Source organism: Mauremys reevesii, linkage group 7 (genome assembly GCF_016161935.1).
Source record: "Mauremys reevesii isolate NIE-2019 linkage group 7, ASM1616193v1, whole genome shotgun sequence".
NCBI lineage: Eukaryota > Metazoa > Chordata > Testudines > Geoemydidae > Mauremys > Mauremys reevesii.
Genome location: NC_052629.1, coordinates 16,855,327 through 16,876,386, shown reverse-complemented (window position 1 = coordinate 16,876,386; position 21,060 = coordinate 16,855,327). Strand labels below are relative to the sequence as shown.

Genomic DNA, 21,060 nt, shown 5'->3' with positions numbered 1-21,060 from the left:
AGTCCCCAACGCAGTGCCCACGGGCGCCAAAGTGCGCCCGCGTATTAGCCAGGGGATGAGCATCCACCGAAATGCCACCAACAAGCTGCATCATCCAGAGGCGTCGCCACTGAAATGCCACCTATTTTTGGTGGTATTTCAGCGGCGACGCCTCTGGATGACGCTGCTTGTCGGCGGCATTTCGGCAGCGATGCCTATTGACGTTGCCGCTTGTCAGCGGAATTTTGGCGGATGCTCGTCCGCCATCATGGTCCTCCGTGGCTCGTGCCAGACGAAAAAGGTTGGGTAACACTGACCTAGACTGTACCTACCAAGTAATGCTGTTCATTCAGAGCTCTTCATCTGAAATCCCTGAGCTTTAAAGTGGCTTGCCAGGGTCACTAGGGGATTCCTGCCAGGTAGCTGACAGTAACATTCTTCAAGTTGCATGATGTAAGCATTTATTACTGTTTGCACAAAGCACTTTGAAAAGTTAAGTCATGAGTAATATACAAGTCTTCTAAAAGGGGAAAACCCTGATGAACAACAGATCTTCAGTGTTTCACTCCTTCCCCCACCCTCCCAAACTCTAAATATGCATCTGCTCTTTATACACATAAGCATCAGAAGCTTATTGATCCCTCCAAATTTCACAAGATCATTCTGTCTAACATGGGTGGCAATGCTTTGTCCCTTACTACACACATTAAACACACTTACTTGTTATTGGGTGTGTCTCTCTTTGTAAATTAGTTCCTCCTTCGCTTTGTACCAAGGCCATAGCATGGCATCCTGAAGGCATCCTGCACTCCTTGCATTGCTTGCAGTGTTACTGATTTTTTCAAATGTTGCAGGAAAATTTAGAACCTTGATAGGCAGAGTAACTGATGATTCATGATCTGACCTGTATAACACAGGCTAGAGCAGGGGTCCCCAACGCGGTGCCCGCGAGCATCATGGTGCCCGCCGGGGCGTCTAAGTGTGCCCGCGTACTGGCCGACAGACTAGCATCTGCCAAAATGCTGCTGATAAGCAGTGTCATCCAGTGGCATTGCTGCCGAAATGCCGCCATTTTCAGCAGCATTTCGGCGGCAACACCTCTGGATGATGATGCTTGTCGGCGGTATTTCGGCAGCAATGCCTATTGACGTTGCCGCTTCTCAGCGGCATTTCGGCAGATGCTTGTCCTCTGCCACGGTCCTCCATGGCTTGTCATCTGGCACCCGCCAGACGAAAAAGGTTGGGGACCATTGGGCTAGAAAATAGCATCCAGTTACTCCTGTGTTGAGCCTAGTAACTTGTTTGGCTCAAGCATATTTTCAAGGAGATGGAGAATCCACCACTCCCCCTGGTGAAGGAATTAGGGTTTTTTAGACATCTTACTGAAAGCACTTACACAACTAAAACCTGGAAGCCAAGGAGTAGACAGTACAGTTCAGGAAAAGGAGATGAAAAGGAGGCATAAAACACTGCCTTCCCTGACCCTGGGCCAAATTGGTAAGATGGCTCCTTTGGCTTGAAACTTGAACTGAAGTCCAATATCCTTTCAAATATCAAGAACCAGAAAGCCTATTTGGGTTCTTTAATTTTTTTTTTAATTAAAATATTTCTCATGTTCATCCCTCACCTTAAAATACAATGTATTTTATTTTTAAATATAGTCACAAATGTATATAGACACACTCCACAAAACAAACCGCATCACTGTAATAAAACAAATAAATAACAAAGTTGAAATTATTTATCGAAGTCCAGACAATAATTACTTCGGTTACACTAGAGAGGTTCTAAGACACCTTGCTACCATCATGACACTTGTTAATTGCTTAGAACACCACGTGTGATCTATCTACAGTACATGTACTAAAACACAGAGGCACTGGCTCTAGAATAGTGGTGGTTATAGTTATGAACCACTGTATCGCAAGATCCTGCGTTATGCTATAGTTTCTATAGATGACATCCTACAACAGAACAGTGTTGGAAGGCCAATTCTGGGAAAAATCAAGAATCTAAAGATTTAATTCCTTACACATACATTTATTGGTACCCCAGTTCCCTGCACAAGTATAAGTTCAGCCTCATCCATGCGAATATCACGAAGGTTGAGTTGGTTTAAAACTAAATTAACTGTTTTGATACGTGTTACTATAATCTGATTTTAAAAATCACCAGACTAACCTCATGAAATGAGTACACTTTCCTTCTATGGTTTGCTAGTTTAATCACTTGCTGCTTTTGGCTAAAGGACAGTTAAATTTTCTAATCAAATGAACAGAACATCAGGATGTACCCTGATACACTAAGCACTTAGTTCTGGATGTAGAGTACCCTGTTTGTTTTACCTTATTACAGGGGACAAAGAAATTATAGAGCAGTGTGTTTAGTAGAACAGAATGGGGAAAAGGATAACTAACACCGGCAAGATAATTAAAAGAACATTAGTTCCCATTGGTTTTACACAAAACCCTCACACAAACTTTAAGAAGTTGCACTTCAAGCAATTAGATATTATAGATTGTTGCAGCCTGTCTTATCCTTTAATTGAGGTAGGACAGACAAGAGTGGTGGTAGGGAAGAGTCTAAACTTCCAGTTAATGTAACTATATGTATAGCAAAATTTATCAATTTCCATTGCAAAGACACCATTTCTTGAGGAATGTGTCGAGAATTCAATGGAAACCACACACAAAAAATTAAGTAAAAAAAACTAGTTCAAAAATAAATAGAATAAATGTAATTTGTCAGTAAAATATGTTGCTGGTGCAGTGCAAGATTAGCAAGGTAACAAAAGAAGTGCAGTACCAGCCCCTTTTACTATAAATATTCTACACAAATCAGAAGACCTACAAAATCTGTCTCAAAAAGATAACTGTGCAATCTATTTAAAATGAACAGCGTGCTTACTAAATACCAGTGTATAGGCTACCTGTTCAGTATGGTATGTCTTTCTATCATCTCGGCTGCTTGAGGGAATTCTGAAACCTATTCAGAACCAAAATCAACTTGCATCAAAAACACTTCCTGTAAACATAATTATTGGTATTTTATCCCAGTGTTCAGTGGCAATTCACGTTACATGGGTCTTCCAGTATGAATTTAAGAATATGTACAAGCCACAACAAGAGTATTTTCTAAGTTAGCAACTAAATCTGAATAATTCGGGTCTGGCACTGTGTAAACATTTCTATCAGTTCATTTTGTTGGACTTCATTTACAACCTCCGGTTCTGCTGGGCTCTTCTGCACCTTTGCCACTGCAAAGTTTATCCCTTGGGTCAATCCAGCTTGTGTAATATTAGCAACTTGGACCATAGAACTGCGGATCTTAGCAAAGGGAGAGACTGCTCTGCTGCCGTTACTGTCTGCTGGAGAAGGAGTCATATGAAGTCCTGTCTCAACTTCAAGAATACTGGATGCAGATCCTGGGCTCTTATGAGATCTATTGGCGTAAACTTCCTCAACAGCTAAGAACTGAGAACCTGACTCAGAAAATGGTACATCCAATTTAGATGGCCTTGAAGGGATGTCTCTGTTTGTTTCAGACCAGGTTTCTGTTTTCTGAGAAGCATTATTGCTGGTTTGATCTACTCCTTGGCAGGGCTTTTGAGGAGCAGTCTCTGCCACTGAAGCTTCTGTCATCTTATTTTGAGCATCTTGTACAAATCTGTGGCAGTACGCATCGATGGGTTTAATGAACTCCATCGCCACATTGTCAGCAAAAGGATTTCCCTGCATAGGTCTGTCTTCACACTCAGGCCTGCTAGCCTGGGTAACATGGATCTCTGAAGGAATGTGAATGCTAATGTTGATGTCAGTGCTATTTATAGACTGGGACCGGCTACCCAGTCGAGGAGCAGATGCAATGATACCACAGCTGGGCAAAACATAGTCTATCTGTCCCACATTCTCTAAAGAGCCAGTTAACTGATGGTCCTCATCAGATTTAGAATTTGTCAGGAAGTCATCGGAATGAAAAGAGTCATCATCTGATATTTCAATATCTGATTCAGCACGAACTTTAGTATCTGCCATTGGATTTTCCAAAGTTTCAAGGCTACTGTCTGATTTCCAAAGATTAACTTTCAAGTTGGGTTTTAAAAAATTGACCTTCATTTCAGGCTTGGTAAAATTCCCTAACTTGCGAAGACTGCCAATGTTAACATTGGATTTGGTTTGTTTGACTTTCTGATTAAGAGATGAAAACTTGCTCATTAAGAAATTCTTGCCTTGGGCCAGGGATCCTCGATTCTGGGATCTAATGCCAATGATGTCCTCATGAGGTTTACTGCTCTTCCTGAAAAATTAAAGAGAAAATAATGTCTTTTCTTGTACAGTTAAGCAAGTAGTTATACTTCTAAATCACAAGTTTCACAATATCCCAGTTAATAATGTTTTAATATTTTAACAGATGCAGATACAAGCAAATGAAATGTTTCAGTGTAGCAGCCGTGTTAGTCTGTATCCGCAAAAAGAACGAGGAGTACTTGTGGCACCTTAGGCCTGGTCTACACTACGGGGGGGGGGGTCGAACTAAGGTACATGACTTCAGCTACGCAAATAGCGTAGCTGAAGTCGAACTACCTTAGTTCGAATTTCCTACCTGTCCAGACGCTGCGGGATCGAACTCCGCGGCTCCCCCGTTGACTCCGCCACCGCCGTTCGCGGTGGTGGAGTTCCGGAGTCGACGGGAGCGTGTTCGGAGTTCGAACTAGATTAGACGCGATAGTTCGAACTCCGAGAAGTCGAACTCTCCGCGTCGACCCGGCGGGTAAGTATGGACCTACCCTTAGAGACTAACCAATTTATTTGAGTATAATCTTTCGTGGGCTACAGCCCACCTCTTTGGATGCATCTGAAAGCTTATGCTCAAATAAATTGGTTAGTCTCTAAGGTGCCACAAGTACTCCTCGTTCTTTAAGCAAATGAAATGTATTTTTAGAACCATTCCAAAAGAATGACCAATGAGATATTATGACAAACTGTTCACTTAGTATAATCTGACCAAACCAAAAAACCTTAAGATTTGAAAGTCATTGTTTTTCTGCTGATCTTTAAATAACTGGGATTAATCAAGGGAAAAAGGGTAACATTTACTGAAGAGACTAAATTTACCCAAGACTATTTCAATAATACAGCTATTACAGGCAAGTTTATGACCACAGATTGAAATCAGTACCTAGACTTCTGTTCATGACAGAATGACATCATGACATGACATCTCATGTAACTCTAAAAAACAAACAACAATACAATTTTATAAAGTTTGTTTAGCAAAATAACATAACTATATATATAAATAGGAGAGGGAGAGGAAGAGCAGACAGGAGAAACAGATAGTAGGTGAACTGATCTCTCTCTCTCCTCTCAAAGTAGGAAATAGGATTGTTCTATAGGATATATGGAAAAGTCCTAGACCTATGGGAGACCTCAGGTTTTTTTTTCTGTTTTTTTTTTTCTTCTTCTCTTTTCTTTTTTTCTTATTTTTACTCTATCCTATATTATATACATATATATTTATCCTTAAATAACTTACCTAGTTTCAATATTTTTATTATATTTGCATTTTGCTTAGCCAAACTATTCATATTTATTTCTGAGTATTATATTAATCTCGTCTGTCCTTGATTATTTTTTCTTTTTTTTTTTCAGTCTGATGTGCCATCTTCTTTATGGTATGATGAATTTCCATGACTGAATGAAACAACATTACAACAGCAGCTTAGCCTACAGAACAGCATTATTACTTTTTATTATTTCCTTTCTTTTGAGCCAATTTTTATTTAAACTCAATATAATTAGTTGTCCATCCATTGTCCATCATCTCTTCAGCATTTCTTTTTTATTTTTTTTTTTTTTTTATTTTTTTTTTACAGATGGTTTCAATCCTTCCAAATCCCCATTTCAGGAATTTTGCATTTTTTCCATTTTTTTTTTTTCAATCTCTGTCCTTGTTTCCTTCCTTTTCTTCTCCTTTCCTTCCTTCTGTCCTCTCTCCTTCCCTCTCCAATCAATTCTATTCTCATATTCTCTACAGACTACTATTACTTAGTTCTCTTCTAGATTTTAGCTAACTTTAAATACAACTAAATACTACTACTTGATCACCTCCCTTCCCATCAACCCCCCTCCTCCACTTCTCTCTTTACCATCCACCATTACCTTTTTTCATTTCATTCTTCTTTTTTTTTTTTTTCTTTCTCTGTTGTACTGTTGTTTTTGCTGCCTTTAGAATTCTTCCTTTTTAGAATTCTTTCTTTTTCCTCTCTCTTCTTCTTGATCTGCTTGCTCTCTATGGATCTGCTTCTATGATACACATGTATTCTATTCATCTGTGTTCCTGGTACCATTGTGGAGTGTAGTGGAAGTTCATTGTTAGTTCTGTTTCTTCTCTGTTCTTCATCAATCTCTCCTGTCATCATCTTCTCTCACTCACATTCTTGTTTATTTTTCTGCATACTTTTTAAGTTTGTTGCTTTGTTTTTTTTCTTTTGTTCCTTTGCTTATCTGATTATTAAAAATATCTGATAATTTCTGATCTTATTAAACAGTGCATTGAATTTACATAATTCCTGCTCTTATATCCTGTCCTGGTCTTCCTGTCCTGGTGGTATATAAACAAATGTCTACATAAGTTCCTTGTTTAATTATTCATCACACCCATCCTCCTATGTGCCACTCAATCTCTGCAATCTGTCCTCTAAAATAGCACAACCAATAAATAAACTGAAATATCTCTCTTCTCTATTCTCCTTTTATTCTACTTCCTTCTATTACAGAATAACCTGTCCATAGGCAAGTGTCTTCTTTACTCCTTCAGTACAAGACTGACTTACACTTTACACCTGCCAGAACTATACATTAATTATACTAATTATAATTTTATACTAAATATTGATCCCCAATTCCATCATACTGTTCTTTGTTCCCATCATCTATCCCTTTCTTGATGAGAAAAAAAAAATGATGAAGAAAAGTAAATAAAATTTTACAAATGGAAACAAAAAAAACAATAAAACAAACAGTAAAAACAACAGTACAAACAATAAAAATGAATAATAAAAGATTATATTTACAAGTACAACTCAACAACTTCAAGTATTAGAAAACTAAGAAAGAAAAAAATAAAGACAATAAAAAAAAAATAACAAAAAAGAGATTGGGAAAAAAACAGATTTGTGAGAGATATTGATGCATCTAGTTTAAATATTAAATCATTATAAATTTTAAAAAATAAAATAATTTTAAATTTAAAATATCCTGAAACAAGATTATCTTGAAATCCTGAAAACAAGATTATCTGAAGTCTATTAAATGCAGGACCTAAATCTGCACCTGACCTGAAAACAACCTCGAAGAGGACTCTTTCTTATCCCACATTCAGTCTCTAATCTTTGTGAGAAAACTCTTCTGAAATGAAAAAATATGAATCTCTGTGATCTTTTCTTAGGATTTTTATTTTTTTTTTTAAATAATTTTTAATTTAATTTTAATTTTTTCTTTTTCTCAACATTTTTTTTTTCCCACATTCTTCATAACAAACATTCATTCCCATATAATATACCATTACCTCTTTTACCATATATTAAAATCATATATTTAATAAAATAAATTAATAATATATTATTAAATTATTTTTAAAGTGCCTTTTGAACAATTTGGCAGCAGTATTGCAGAATCTAGGTTCAGGCAACAGACCAAAGACTGCAGAATACAAGTAGAGGATGTGAGTCAACAGCTGAGGGGAGCCCTGGGACAGAAGCCTTGGTGGCTAGTGGCTGCTGTAAATATTTGGCTGTTTAGGCTGGATCCATTTAGGGATCATTCTGACGTGGCATTTGTGGCCTCTGATCATGGGAGATGTGTTGGGTCCAGTTTTGGCCCCATGGGTTCTCCAGAGAGTCCAGTGGAAAAGGGGAGGGCAGTGGAGGAGAGAAAAAAGTGAGAGGGGCAGAGGGGAGAGGGGGAGAGAAGCAAGAGGCACTTATGAGGAGGAAGAAATTGAGGGGAGAGGGGAAGTCTGCAGGGCAGAAGGTCTGGGGGAGAGAGATGATTAGATTCAGAAACCTGGTGGAGGGGTTGAGAGGTAAGGGGATGGGTCTAGAGGATCAGGGAGGAGAGTACAGAACAGAGGTTTAAGTGTTCAGAGGGGGGGTGGTGAAGCACTGGGAGGGGGCACTGAGGAGGGGAATTAGGAGAGGGGTAGGAAGGTTTTTTCAGGGGAAGGGGCTTGTTAGGGGTGGAATGGGCTTTTAGGGGGTGCTGGTGGCTTTGAGCTGGGATTGGCTTGATGATTGGGCCTGCTTTTTGGGATGGGCTATGATTCTTGGAATGGTAAAGATTCAATTCTACGACCATGAAGATAGATTGATTGATTCTATGAAACCATAAAATGATTACAAATAAAAACAGATTTCCACAAAGAGTTTTTGTGCCATTCATTGAAATCAGGTTTCTTTTATTAGGGGTACTATAGTTTACCCATACTACCAAATAAGCTATATGAAAATCTGGGGTTCTAAATTGCTGGGTGAGTAATCACAACACTGATTGGTTGGCAGTCACACATACCTGACAGCCACACCCACACTGCTTACTCTCCTTACAGTGCACATACACAACACTTTAACACACCACTGCTTTTTTTTCACAGGGTGACTTATGTAGGGTTTTTTTTTTTCAGGTGTGGTTTTGTGGGGTGTCTTCAACTGATCTTTCTACAGGGGTCTGACTTTAGGGTTTTTTTGGAGAAGATTTTAATTTTAATAAACAAGAATTTTAAGTTGGCAAGAAATTTTTTTTTTCACAAAAAATGTTTTTTCAAGAAAAAAAATCAATCAGAAAAATGACAGAAAGTCTCTCTAGTAATGGTTCTAAAATCAGGCCCACTAGGCCCAGGCAGCACAGACTACTCTGACATCAATCCAGGGCAGCATGCCTGCACAGGCAGGAGGGGGCCTCTGCAGTGGGAGCAGGAGAGAGTGGTGAGAGAGAGTGTTTGTGGTGCAGGAAGGGGGTCCAGGAACAGCGGGTGTAGCCCCATCCCCCTGCCCCAGCATCCTCAGGCAGTGACACATCTGCCAGTGCACTAGGGCCACAGAGGCAGGCGGGCAGGGCAGATCTGTATTAAAAATCCTAAAAGTAATCAAGAAAACTTAACAAAAATATCAAATATGGTTACTAAATTATTCCACCAATTACCAATTGCTCTGAAATACACACCACACAGGCACTTCTTGAGGGCTCTATACATTTTCTCCCATAGGCAAGATATTGTTCCCTTGCAAAATCTCTACCTTCTAGTTGTCTATTTTTGTTGATCCAAGGGAACCTCAATAATCTATGGGCTTTTGTGCCCCCCCAATTTCAATTGTTGTTTGCCTTTAATATTTCAGATGATCCTTTGTCTTTTCCCTCCTTTGTCTTTTTATAATAACTATGATTTACAAGGACTGTTTGTTCCAATACAGCTAAAACTTTAAACACACGCACAGGACATTCAACACTTATGGGTTCCATAGCAAGTGAAATTCTAGCAAATGTTGTAAGACAGAGATAAAGACAAGGTTATGTAATGAAAGTTTTACATAGGCGCAAGAGAAACAGTTATGATTGCTGTGACAATAGTCTTGAATTTTCTGATTTGTGCTTTTAAAGTATCTTCCATCAAGTTACCCCAAAGTTAATCACTTGCATTTAACTTCTTAATGGTTCTAGGTATTCTGTAAAATCAACTTTTTCCAAATAAAAAAAATCACTGATTTAACTACACTTGATGTCGCATCACCACCTTCACTAAGCTTGAGCGTATATTGGCTTCATTATGTATCTGCACTTTCTTCTAATTTACCACAACTATGTTTGTTGTGGGTAGCAAGCAATGCAGAATCAACAGCCTGGAGCAATTAGCCATATTTCAGAGATAATTTAGAACCACTTTCCCATTGTTTATTGGGTACACAGTATGTTGCTTTTCTAATGAATTATGTTTTAAGTTTATTTTGCTAGGCCTTCAGAGGCATGGACTTTCCTAGAAATAAATTTAAATTCATCCTATCCATCAATCTATTATAAAATAAAGCTGTTTATCTTGTTTAGCTTGGCTGTTTTAATACAATATTCATATCTGTTCTTGAGTATTATGTCAATATAGAGTAAATTTATCTAAGACCTTTTTTGCATGATGAAACTAGAGTCCTATCATTTAATTATTTTTGACAGTTCTTTCATAGATAGGAGACATGAATTATAACTTTTGTATAAACTTCTTGCCCTTAACATGTCTTGGGGCGGTAAGATTGGATGCATGAATCTTCTAGACATGTCAGACACCAGGAAAAAAAAAAATCAAACTGACAGAGCACTTAAGTGATAGTTTAGGGTCCAATAGCACATACACAAAAATCATTCACTTGAAGAAATACTAAAGTTGATTTTAAGAGTCCATTCCCTATCTCCCAATAGCATTTTTAATGAAGTCTATCTGAGTAAGCATAAATTGTTTCTTGTTTATCAGATTAAAATTTCTGTAAAATTGAGATGAATTTAGAAGCAGTTTTTCAATCAATATAGCAACATACATATGTTGACTGTCTAGCTTCACACAAACACCTTTCTCCTCATTCCTGCAGAGTAGCTTCTAGAAGGTTTCAACAGATTATAGCTCTCTCTCAGGAGTTTCATGCAGAACACAGTGTGGCAATGTTTTCTTCCCAGGATATTGCTCTTCAAGATTTCAACTTAAATTGTCAGATACAAACATTGTGTCTAATGGTCATATGCCACATTTTTTAAAAAATAGAGGGGAATATAGCATTCAATGCCCCTCATATGCCTTAGAGTATTTCAGCATGTCACTTTAAGGTACCTTCAAGCTTTTGTATTTTGTGAAGTTTAGTCCCTTGCCATCAATGAGAGATGTCCCATCAGTCTGCTGAGATGAAGTAGGACTCTTCCCCAACCCATACTGAGTGGTTCCATAAAGGTTACCTTTAATATTATCTTGTGTTTTATAGCATATAAAATACTGAACACATTTCAGAACCACTGAATACTGGGAGAGGGAACAGAACCATGCCTGCATTACTCTACGCTGTTTTCCTACTCTAGTACCGAAAAGTGGGCATTAAAATAAGGGAAAGGTCAAATGATGTTTTAATACACGTTGCAAAATACTACTTATTTTTAGTTGTTAAAGGAACAAACAGCATGGCACCAGTGTCAAGAGGGGCTTTCATTTTAAAGACAGCCTATATGAACACAGTACATGCGTGTGTTCAAACATAAGATAACAAAGGACACCTGAAAAGGGATATCAGAGATGAACACAGTCTTATATTCAAATAGTGTCCTTAAAAGAAAAGCAGTTGCCATCTTGGAAGACCTTGTGTAGCAAGGATTCATGGCTCCCAAGATGGTCTCACTTTTAAAGTGATAGTGCTATATGCATGTGTACAAACAAGGCCAGACCCCAACTCCACTGGAATCACTGGAAATCTTTCCATTGACTTTAATGGGCTTTGTTCAGTCCCATACACTAACAGACAGGGAGAAACGATTTTAAATTCTATCCTTAGATAAATGTTTACAGAGTGTAGGTGCTGAGAGCAGTATAGAAATCAGGTCATTCTTAGCATAGTAGCTAAAATGGGGACACAGTTGCTGTGAGAATCCCATGCAGAAATAACTTGGTGTCTCTAAAAAGAGTTATTTAAATTGTGGCTTTGAGGATTCAAACAAACAAAAAATATCACTCACCTCTCCAGCTTTTTTTCAATAATGGGCACATCTAATCCCATAGCTTGCTTCGTGATTCGCAGCATCTCTGCAATACACTGAAGGGTGTCTGAAATCCAGTTAGCAGACTGTCAGATTCTCCCAAATATAAACTTTTTTAAATCCCATATTTTAGCAAATCTAATTTTAGAGGCAGTTTGTCAATTAATTAAATGTGTTAAATCTCTCAATTTTTTTAAAAAAGTTGTGATTTCCTGATGTAAAGCTCAAAGTGGGAGTAGACGATCCTCTTCCCTTCCCATGTCCTGGTACTGATAGGTTAGAAAAGCATTCAGAAAGGAATCTTTACTGTAACTACTCAATTTAGGGAGAGGGAGGGAAGGGGAAAAAGTATATGGATTATATTGACAGACAAGGATATTTATTTTAATTCTCATTGACATCACATTTGGAGTTTCAGGTAGGAAGTAAGATTTTTGGCTGATAAATTTTCTGTTAACCAAGTAAAACAAAATACCAGGGACTTTAGTCATGGATTACACTGATTTAATCCATACTCATCAGCATCAGTGACCTTGTTTAACATTCATCCTACCCTAAACGTGAATAGCAGAACAAACTCAGACAGCCATCGTCCAGACCCTAGAAGGAAAATTGCTGTTTTAAGCTAATCAAATCTGAATTTACCCTGTAATTTTTTAGTAAGTGAGGTGCCATCACAATTTAGTATCCACACAGTGAGCCACTGTAAGACACATTCTCTCTTTCCACCTGAAAAATGGGAATATAATTAAACTTACCCTGCTTTGGAAAGTGGTCTGAGATCGATAGATTAAAAGGGTTATATCAAAGATAAGCTTTAGTATATTGAACATGATCATGTGTTATGGAAAATGTATATTTGTTACCTTTTCCATCTTCTTCAGGGTTGCGCATCACAGCTCTGAGAGTATGAAAATATCCACTTGTTTCATTGTATTTATAATGCAACCTCATGCAAGAGAACTTGGGCTTTCCAAAAAGGGTGGGTTCAGGACCTGAGAAATAAGCCAGACATCCACATTTTGGGGAGGGCGAGGAGTGTTCTTTCATGAATTAGTGGAACAAATATTGCAAAATTGTCAGCCAGTATACATATATATTATAAATATCCATTAGCTACTCTATCTCTGGGATATAAAGAAGAGAATTTGGTTCTAGGTGAAGATACTATCTGGAATATTTTTTTATGGTAGAATGATGGAAAAGCAGCAGGTTTTCTATAGAGATAGAGATAACTTGCTGCTTTTCCATCATTCTACCAGAAAAATTATTCCAGATACACCTCTACCCTGATATAACGCGACCCGATATAACACGAATTCGGATATAACCGTGGTAAAGCAGCACTTCGGGGAGGGGTGAGGGGTGGCTGCACACTCCGGCGGATCAAAGCAAGTTTGATATAACGTGGTTTCACCTATAACGCAGTAAGATTTTTTGGTTCCCGAGGACAGTGTTATATCGAGGTAGAGGTGTAGTATTTTCACCTAGAACCAAATTCTCCTCTTAATATCCATTAGCTACTCTATCTCTAGGACGAATACGAGTGAGTATGAAAGGGAAGAGAAAAACTTAACCCTATCCCAAATCACTCAGCAAAAACATGCATTTTAAGAATACAAGTCTCTGGTTCCAGTAAGAATGTAAGAAATTTTAATGTATTGCATTGTGGTTCATCAACACTAAACCCTGCCTTTGCAAAGATGTGGCTAAAACAAAGCCATTTTATCCAGAGTTCTAATTAAACCTTGCAAATATTGAGTCTCAACCCAAACCATCTCACTCTTCAGATCCACATTTTACAATAGGCTCTGGAAAAAGTTCCTCCCGAGATGTGCATATTATATGAGCCTATGAAAGTTCACAGAAATTACAGTATATGCTCATATAAAGAATGGAAACTCAGAATCACGATAAACAGAAACTAGCATCCTCATGAAGAATGAGATTGCTGGTCAGGTCACTGGTGCAAAAGAACATTCATATATCTCCTTCACATCATATATCTGCCTCCACACTGAAGATGAAGCGATGAAATGACAATAAGCAAAAGAGCACAATACAGGACTTAAAGTCAAGGTGACTGAATCTATCCTACTACATGATGCCTCCTGATCTCATTCTCTCCAGGGAAACAACAATATAAAAAGACCTCAGCAACTATGGTGAAAATACAGATAACATTTAGACTAGTGGCATCCATAACTAGAAACTCTGGATTCCGTCCTTTAGACATTACTTCCTTTAGCAGCCAACTAAATTCTCATGTAACTGTTTACTTAGTGCTCTAATCTGGCCAACTCTTAGAGACGGGGATTACATTTTCAGCCAACAACTTCAAAAAGCAAAAGAACAATAATAAAAAGCTGGATAGATATTATTATGTCTATAGAGCACAGTTTTGGAAGATGTCCAATTGTGAGCAGTCCCAACCAATTACAGTGAATACCTTTAAAAAGAGTTTCTACCATTTTGAAAGAAAACTAAATGATTTTAACAATATTCCCCTTTTAAGTAGAAGGAATCTCTCTCGAATTGTTGAAATCTTTCAAAACAGAAGAGACTTTTTGAAGTGCAACCATTGTATCTCTGCTATTTACCACAGGCCTTATGAAAGGGAGAATACAAGAGCACAAACGTGAACCTGAAAACTCTGCAGAAAGGCATCTAATCAAGCAGTCCTCTCAAAACAGACCATGACACCTTTGAAACTTTTCAGCATGTGATGAAACTGACCATAGAATATATTTTGTTTTTTATTTGGTTCAGACACGTAATTGCTGTAATAATTTGACAAAATTAAGCCAATACTTACATTTATTTCAATAAAGTTTCTTTGAAAACCATGTACTCAAAAAATTGTTCCCTTTCTACTATGCATTATTATGTGAGCTAACTGGAACAGAGAGAGGTATACCCTGGAATTGACTATTATTGTAAACTCAGAGGAATCTGAGTATGGCACAGAGAGGTTATGATCTGAAATCCTGACCAGCACTAGAGAGACTGCCATTTTCCTTTTCAAATAGTACTGCAGGTAATCTGACAGAATCCAGGGTGGGCAAAGGGAAGAGAAAAACTACTTAATGGATGCTCAGTCTGGTCATACACCACCAGCGAGACAGCAAACTTCTGCTAGAGTCCTAACTACATGAAAGTTTTAAAAACCATCTGACAGATATTGCAACTGCATGCATTATCTGTGGGGACCATTTTGTGTTGAGCATAGTAATGCTTTATGTAACACTGTGCGATGGGGATTATAGAATCATAAAAATGGAAGGCCAGAAGGGACCTCAAGAAGTCATCTAGTCCAGTCCTCTGAACTCAAGGCAAGACTAAGTAATAACAAGACCATTCCTAACAGGTGTTTGTCCAATCTGTTCTTAAAATCCTTCATTGATGGAGATTCTATTCCAGGAGAAACCTATTCCAGAGCTTAACTATCCTTATAATTAGATTTTTTTCCTAATATCTGACCTAGATCCCCCATGCTGCAGATTAAGCCCATTACTTCTTGTTCTATCTTCAATGGACATGGAGAACAATTAATCATAGTCTTCTTTATAACAGCCCTTAACATATCTGAAGTCTTATTAAGTCCCCTCTCAGCCTTCTTTTCTAAAGACGAAACATGTCCAGTTTTTTTTAACCTTTCCTTATAAGTCTGGTTTTCTAAACCTCTTATTTTCGTTGCCTCCTCTGGACTTTCTTTTCAACTTGTCCACACCTTTCCTAAAGTGTGGTGCCCAGAGTTGGACACAGTACTCCAGAAGAGGCCTCACCAGTGCCAAGTAGAACAGGACAATTACCTCCTGTGTCCAACATACAACATTCCTGTCAATAATCTCCAGAATGTATTTCACAACTGCATCACACTGCTAACTCATTCACACTGCTGGATCCTCAGATCCATTTAATCAATATTACCACCTAGCTAGTTATTCCTATTTGTAGCTGTGCATTTGATTTTTCCTTCCTAAGTGAAGTACTTTGCACTTGCCATTATTGAATTTCATTCTAGTTAATTTCAGATCAATTCTCCAAATTTGTCCAGATCGTTTTGAATTCTAATCCTCTCCTCTAAAGTGCTTGCAACCCCACCTAGCTTGGTGTTATCCACAAATTTAATAAGCATACTCTCCACTCCATTATCCAAGACATTAATGTGAAACTGGCTTGTTAGGGACGTCACAGTGAAGACAGGGAATTGTGCAGCCTTAAAAACCCCTCAATCAAATGGGGGCAAGACAAGGGCCCCTACCCAGAGACAGTTGATGACTGGAGACCTGACTTGACAATTCTGGAGAGGGCCACAGGAAGGGGTGGTGGGGGATGGGGGAGGAATATATAGATGCAATTACCCTGAAACTGACACCCCATCTAGAGATACCTACTGTACAGTGAGGAAATAGCCTTGTTACTCATAGCATCGTTTGGCAACAAGTGTGGAACACTACTTAAGAGAGTACCTTCAAGGAACAGGGATAGCATGTAATGAAGTGTAGTGTCTTTCAATTCTTACCTATTTCTATTTTCTCCAAGGCTTCGAGGCTTAGTCTTTGATACTGATTTACTTTGTCAACTTCATCATCATAACTAGACAGAGAAAACAGTCAATGTCCAAAGTTAGATATCTATTTACTCACAGCTAAAAAACAATTATTGTGTAGCACAAAGCTGTTAAAAGTAAAGTGATTCTACATATAAATAGGGTATGTTTATTAACAGAATACAGCACATGAAGAATGAAGGAAAAAAACAGTGACTTACTACGCCACATAGTAGGAAGAGTTCGAAAGCAGCAATAGAACATCCACATCTTTGTGAGTAGCATCAATGAGGCTACAAAACAAGTAGTCAAATATACACAATTGTTTAGTGATACAGCTGCAACTGATAGGCATTTTGCAGACATTATGTTTTAGACAGAAAAAGACATAACCACAATACCAAAATAAAAAAGGAATTCAAGTAATTATAACTGTGAATGGGATAGATTTAATTGCTGCATAATGTGCTGTGTGTTTATATCTGTCCATGTTACAGTTTTCAATAAAAATACACCAGCACAATGCAAATATAATTTTGAAGAGCAAAATATTCTGTGAGGTATATAAATAAAGTGCATCAATAACACCAAGACAAATTTGCCTGGCTGAAGCTACAAATTGGTTGGGTTGGGTAGGATCATGCAACTGGGATTGTGGAAGAGGCAATGTTCATTTCCACGTGAAGGTGCTGGACATTTCTAAGGATTGGAAGCTTTCACCTTGAGGTCAGCAGTAAATCATGTCCACATATTTATTAATGTTAGACTGCTGTTTCATGGCTTTTTTAACAAAGCTGTGACAGTCCAAAGTTAATTTCTTTTGTAGACTCAGCTCAGTTCCTAGGGGATAGTTATCCACAGCAAAAAAAAAAAAAAAAGTATCATAATTGAATTGACTTTTTCCTGACAGTCTCAGAGGCTAAAAGTTAACCTAGTAGGAGACAGAACCACCCTTTTATATTTATAGGTCACCTCACCTGAACAAGTTTGAGGCACATTGGCACAATGGAAGTCTGCACTCCTATCGTCCTTGTGTGCCTGCTCTGTGGTTAACAGGACAACAGGCTTTCACAAATCTTAAATTCACTTAATCAGATATAGCTCCATTACACTACAAGTTATAGGTATGCAGCATACCTCAGCTTGAGAGCAGTAAGGGTAACATACCTACTCTCAATGTCCACAAATGGCTGAGAATTCTCTTTATGGTGCCTGCCACACCTAAAAATCGAAGAAACTTAGGGCTTGTCTACATTACCCACTGGATTGACAAGCAGCAATCGAGCCAGCGGGGGTCAATTTATCGCATCTACTCTAGACACAATAAATCGACCACAATAAATCGACCACTCTCCCGTCGACTCCGGTACTCTACCAGGGCGAGAGGCACAGGCGGAGTCAATGGGAGAGTGTCAGCCATCGACTTACCGCAGTGAAGATACCACAGTAAATAGATCTAAGTACATCAACTTCACGTAGCTGAAGTTGCATAACTTAGATCAATCCCGCTCCAGTGCAGACCAGGCCTAAGAATGGCTGTATGGCCAGGTGATGTCTCCCAGAACTAGTTATATTACGCACCCATTTTTAGGGTACTTAAGAGAATACGTTTAAGAAATCATCACCACATTAATCCCCTCCTGCATTCAGTACAAATCACATTTTAAAAGTGATTTGTAGGATACACATATTATCTGAGGACATAGTCACTTTCTTTAAAAGTCTTCATTTGCAACATGCTTAGAGTATGTATGTATCAACTATCAAAGCTACAAATAAATTTAAGTAATTTAACAGGTTATTATTTAATAATTGTATAATTTAATAATTGTGGAAGACTCCTTGTTGGCAGATGACCAACAGAAAATCAATAAATTGTAATCTTGTTCTGCACACCTTGGGTCACAATCAATAAGTGCCCATCCACCATGGAATTTTTCATCATCTGGTAAGAGTAGTTTCATGTAACTTTGCAATAGCTGGCTGATCAGTTCCTGATGGCTTCTCACTGTCTCCTTGTGCAGTGCTTCATGTTCTTTCTCTTTTGTAAATATGGAATAAAGATCCTCAGTCACAGGGATACCTTGCATCAAATCTAGACAGCAAATATAGAGGATAAATATGAGGAACAGACAAATATAAATGAGATCAATAACTAGAGAAATACATACAGAAGCAGTCTCTCAACACCTTAGCATATGGCTTTGAATAAGCTTTATGCTCCAAAACTTGCGGGGTTACAACACAGTAGAACCCTTATTTTACACGCTAATTGGGGACTAAGAAGTTCATAAATTTAAGAAGTTCATAAAGTTGAACATCTCAAAATGACAGGAGGCAGGGTGTATGACACTTTCTTCTTGTCCTCCAAACCATTGCAAAGTGATTTCCAATGTACTGAAGGCATCAGAATGTGAAAGGATATTGACTTGTTCTTTACAGACATCACTTAAGTTCAGGAGCGGCTCCAGGCACCACCGCAGCAAGCGCATGCCTGGGGCGGCAAGACATGGGGGGAAGCCTGCCGGTTGCCATGAGGGCAGCAATCAGGCTGCCTTCAACAGCGCAGTCCTGCGGCTTCGGTAGCAATTCGCCGGCGGGTACGCTGAAGGTGTAGGACCAACAGATCATCAGCAGAAACGCCGCCAAATCCGCGTGACCAGTGGATTGCCTGCAGCCGTGCTGCCGAAGGCGGCCTGACTGCCGTGCTTGGGGCAGCAAAAAACATAGAGCTGCCCCTGCTTAAGATATGTGATTTTTAACCCCATTGAAAAAACTGGTTTGTATAACTGGCTGTTCAGAGGGTTGGTATGTATAAAAATCGAGGTTATACTGTATGGTGGATCTGAAGGTCTGTATGGTCACTCAACATCTCCTAATTATATGCTTGTCTTAATATCATATAATGAAGTATCAACAAGGTTATTTTGCTCAGAAAAATTTAGCTATAACCATTTCTTAAAAAACAAAAATTACTAGAAACAGCTTCCAAGAAGAAAGTTTATTCTAATTATATTGTACGTATAGGATAAATGGATAAAGTCAAACTGTTGGTACATCTCTAGTTACCTAGACAAAATGAGGTTATGGCTATATAATCCTACTGAGTGAACTGGCATCTACTACAATGCACTTAAGCCATGTTGCATAAAGTATAAGTCACACACAAATTGTGATAACATATATTTGCTTACCCTTTTGAAGGCACAAGTCACAGGAAGACAAGATATTTTCACAAACATTCACAAAAGCAGACAAATGTGAAATGATTCAGCTGAAAATAGATTTATACTTTCCCCTTACCTATGACTGCTTGCCTGTAAGCATCCCTGAAGCGATTCAAGTAGTATCTATTTGCAGAATTGACTCCATCTTTCATTACTCCTGCCAGTTTCCTTTCGCCAGTTCTTGTGAAGTCACCCTGTTACACAGAAACACTCTTTTGAACATTTAATTAGCCAAGCGTGTGGCATTTAAATAACAACCCTCTCAGTTCTCAAAAGGCTGTTTTGGAGGTTAGTGTACATACTGCATAACTGAATGAGTGAAATTTCAGGAAATTAAATTTAAGTTGCTATTCTGTATATACAAAATAAAGATATATTAAGAATAATAGAAAGAGTATTTCCTTTACCTGCAAAACATAAAAACAGATTTACAAATATAGTTCAAGAAACGTTTGAATCTGGAGAATCTTAAAAAATGCTGTTGACAACCAGGTCCACAGCGTTTTAACATAAATTACACCTACCACGAAATCATTTCTATCAATTCATAGAATAAATGTCTCGGACACAAGTTCAAAGTAATATGAATCAAGGTCGCACTTAGACTGCATGGACTGTACATGCACAACAATAAGTTTCAAGTCTTAAGAAAGACTAAAGAAAGAAATCAATAGCCTGAATATTTATCCTATCTGTTAATATTAGGATAGGTCACACAGGATTTTTTTTTAATTAAAATCAATAAAGATATCACTATTCTTCAGGCTTGTTTGACATGCACCATTCTCCATCATTGGAGATTTTTAAGAGCAGGTTAGACAAACGCTGGTCAGGGATAGTCTAGATAATACTTAGTCCTGCCATGAGTGAAGGGGACTGAACTAGATGACCCCTTGAAGTACCTTCCCAGGGGCGGCTCCAGGCACCAGCATGCCAAGCGCATGCCTAGGGTGGCAAGCCACGGGGGGCGGCCTGCCGGTCGCCGTGAGGGCAGCAGTCAGGCAGCTTTCAGCAGCATGCCTGTGGGAGGTCCACCAGTCCCACGGCTTCGGCGGCAATTCGGCGGCAGGTACACCGAAGGCGCAGGACCGGCGGACCTCCCGCAGGCATGCTGCTGAATCCGCATTACCAGTGGACCTCCTGTAGGCATGCCACTGAAAGCCGCCTGACTGCTGTGCTTGGGGCGGCAATACACACAGAGCCACCCCTGTACCTTCCAGTCCTATGATTCTAGGATTCTTTTTTTGGGCATTGCTCAAAAGGAGGCTTAGAATCTTTTGGCTTTATTGTTAATATGAGCCAAGCACCATTCACAGAGGGACAATAAGCACCCTTTCAGTCAGTCATCTATCTTCAAATAGCAGCCCTCATAACCATGATCCTCAGTAAGCCGTCGACTTGTCTAGGGCCTGCAGCATCAGGAGTCAAAATTCTTTAGAGCAAAGGGTTTTGCCAGTGTCATTCCTAGATCTTACTTCATGAGAGGATCCTAGCAGAAAACTGCCCCGATTTTCAGAGCTGCTGT

At 38.6% G+C, this 21,060-nt stretch overlaps 1 protein-coding gene across 1 annotated transcript in view; it reads right to left on the bottom strand.

Annotated features, from left to right (window-relative positions):
• Positions 1-1,559: 1,559 nt before the first annotated feature.
• The window catches only part of INPP5F (inositol polyphosphate-5-phosphatase F), a 98,154-nt gene continuing 78,653 nt past the window's right edge, over positions 1,560-21,060 (bottom strand). Inside the window, exons 14-20 of the mRNA XM_039481809.1 lie at positions 19,612-19,729; positions 18,205-18,403; positions 16,530-16,601; positions 16,282-16,355; positions 12,623-12,751; positions 11,736-11,823; positions 1,560-4,275 (exon numbers count right to left, since the gene is read on the bottom strand). Of these exons, the coding sequence (XP_039337743.1) occupies positions 3,126-4,275; positions 11,736-11,823; positions 12,623-12,751; positions 16,282-16,355; positions 16,530-16,601; positions 18,205-18,403; positions 19,612-19,729 (1,830 nt within the window). The 3' untranslated portion in view covers positions 1,560-3,125. The remainder of the gene's footprint in view (positions 4,276-11,735; positions 11,824-12,622; positions 12,752-16,281; positions 16,356-16,529; positions 16,602-18,204; positions 18,404-19,611; positions 19,730-21,060) is intronic.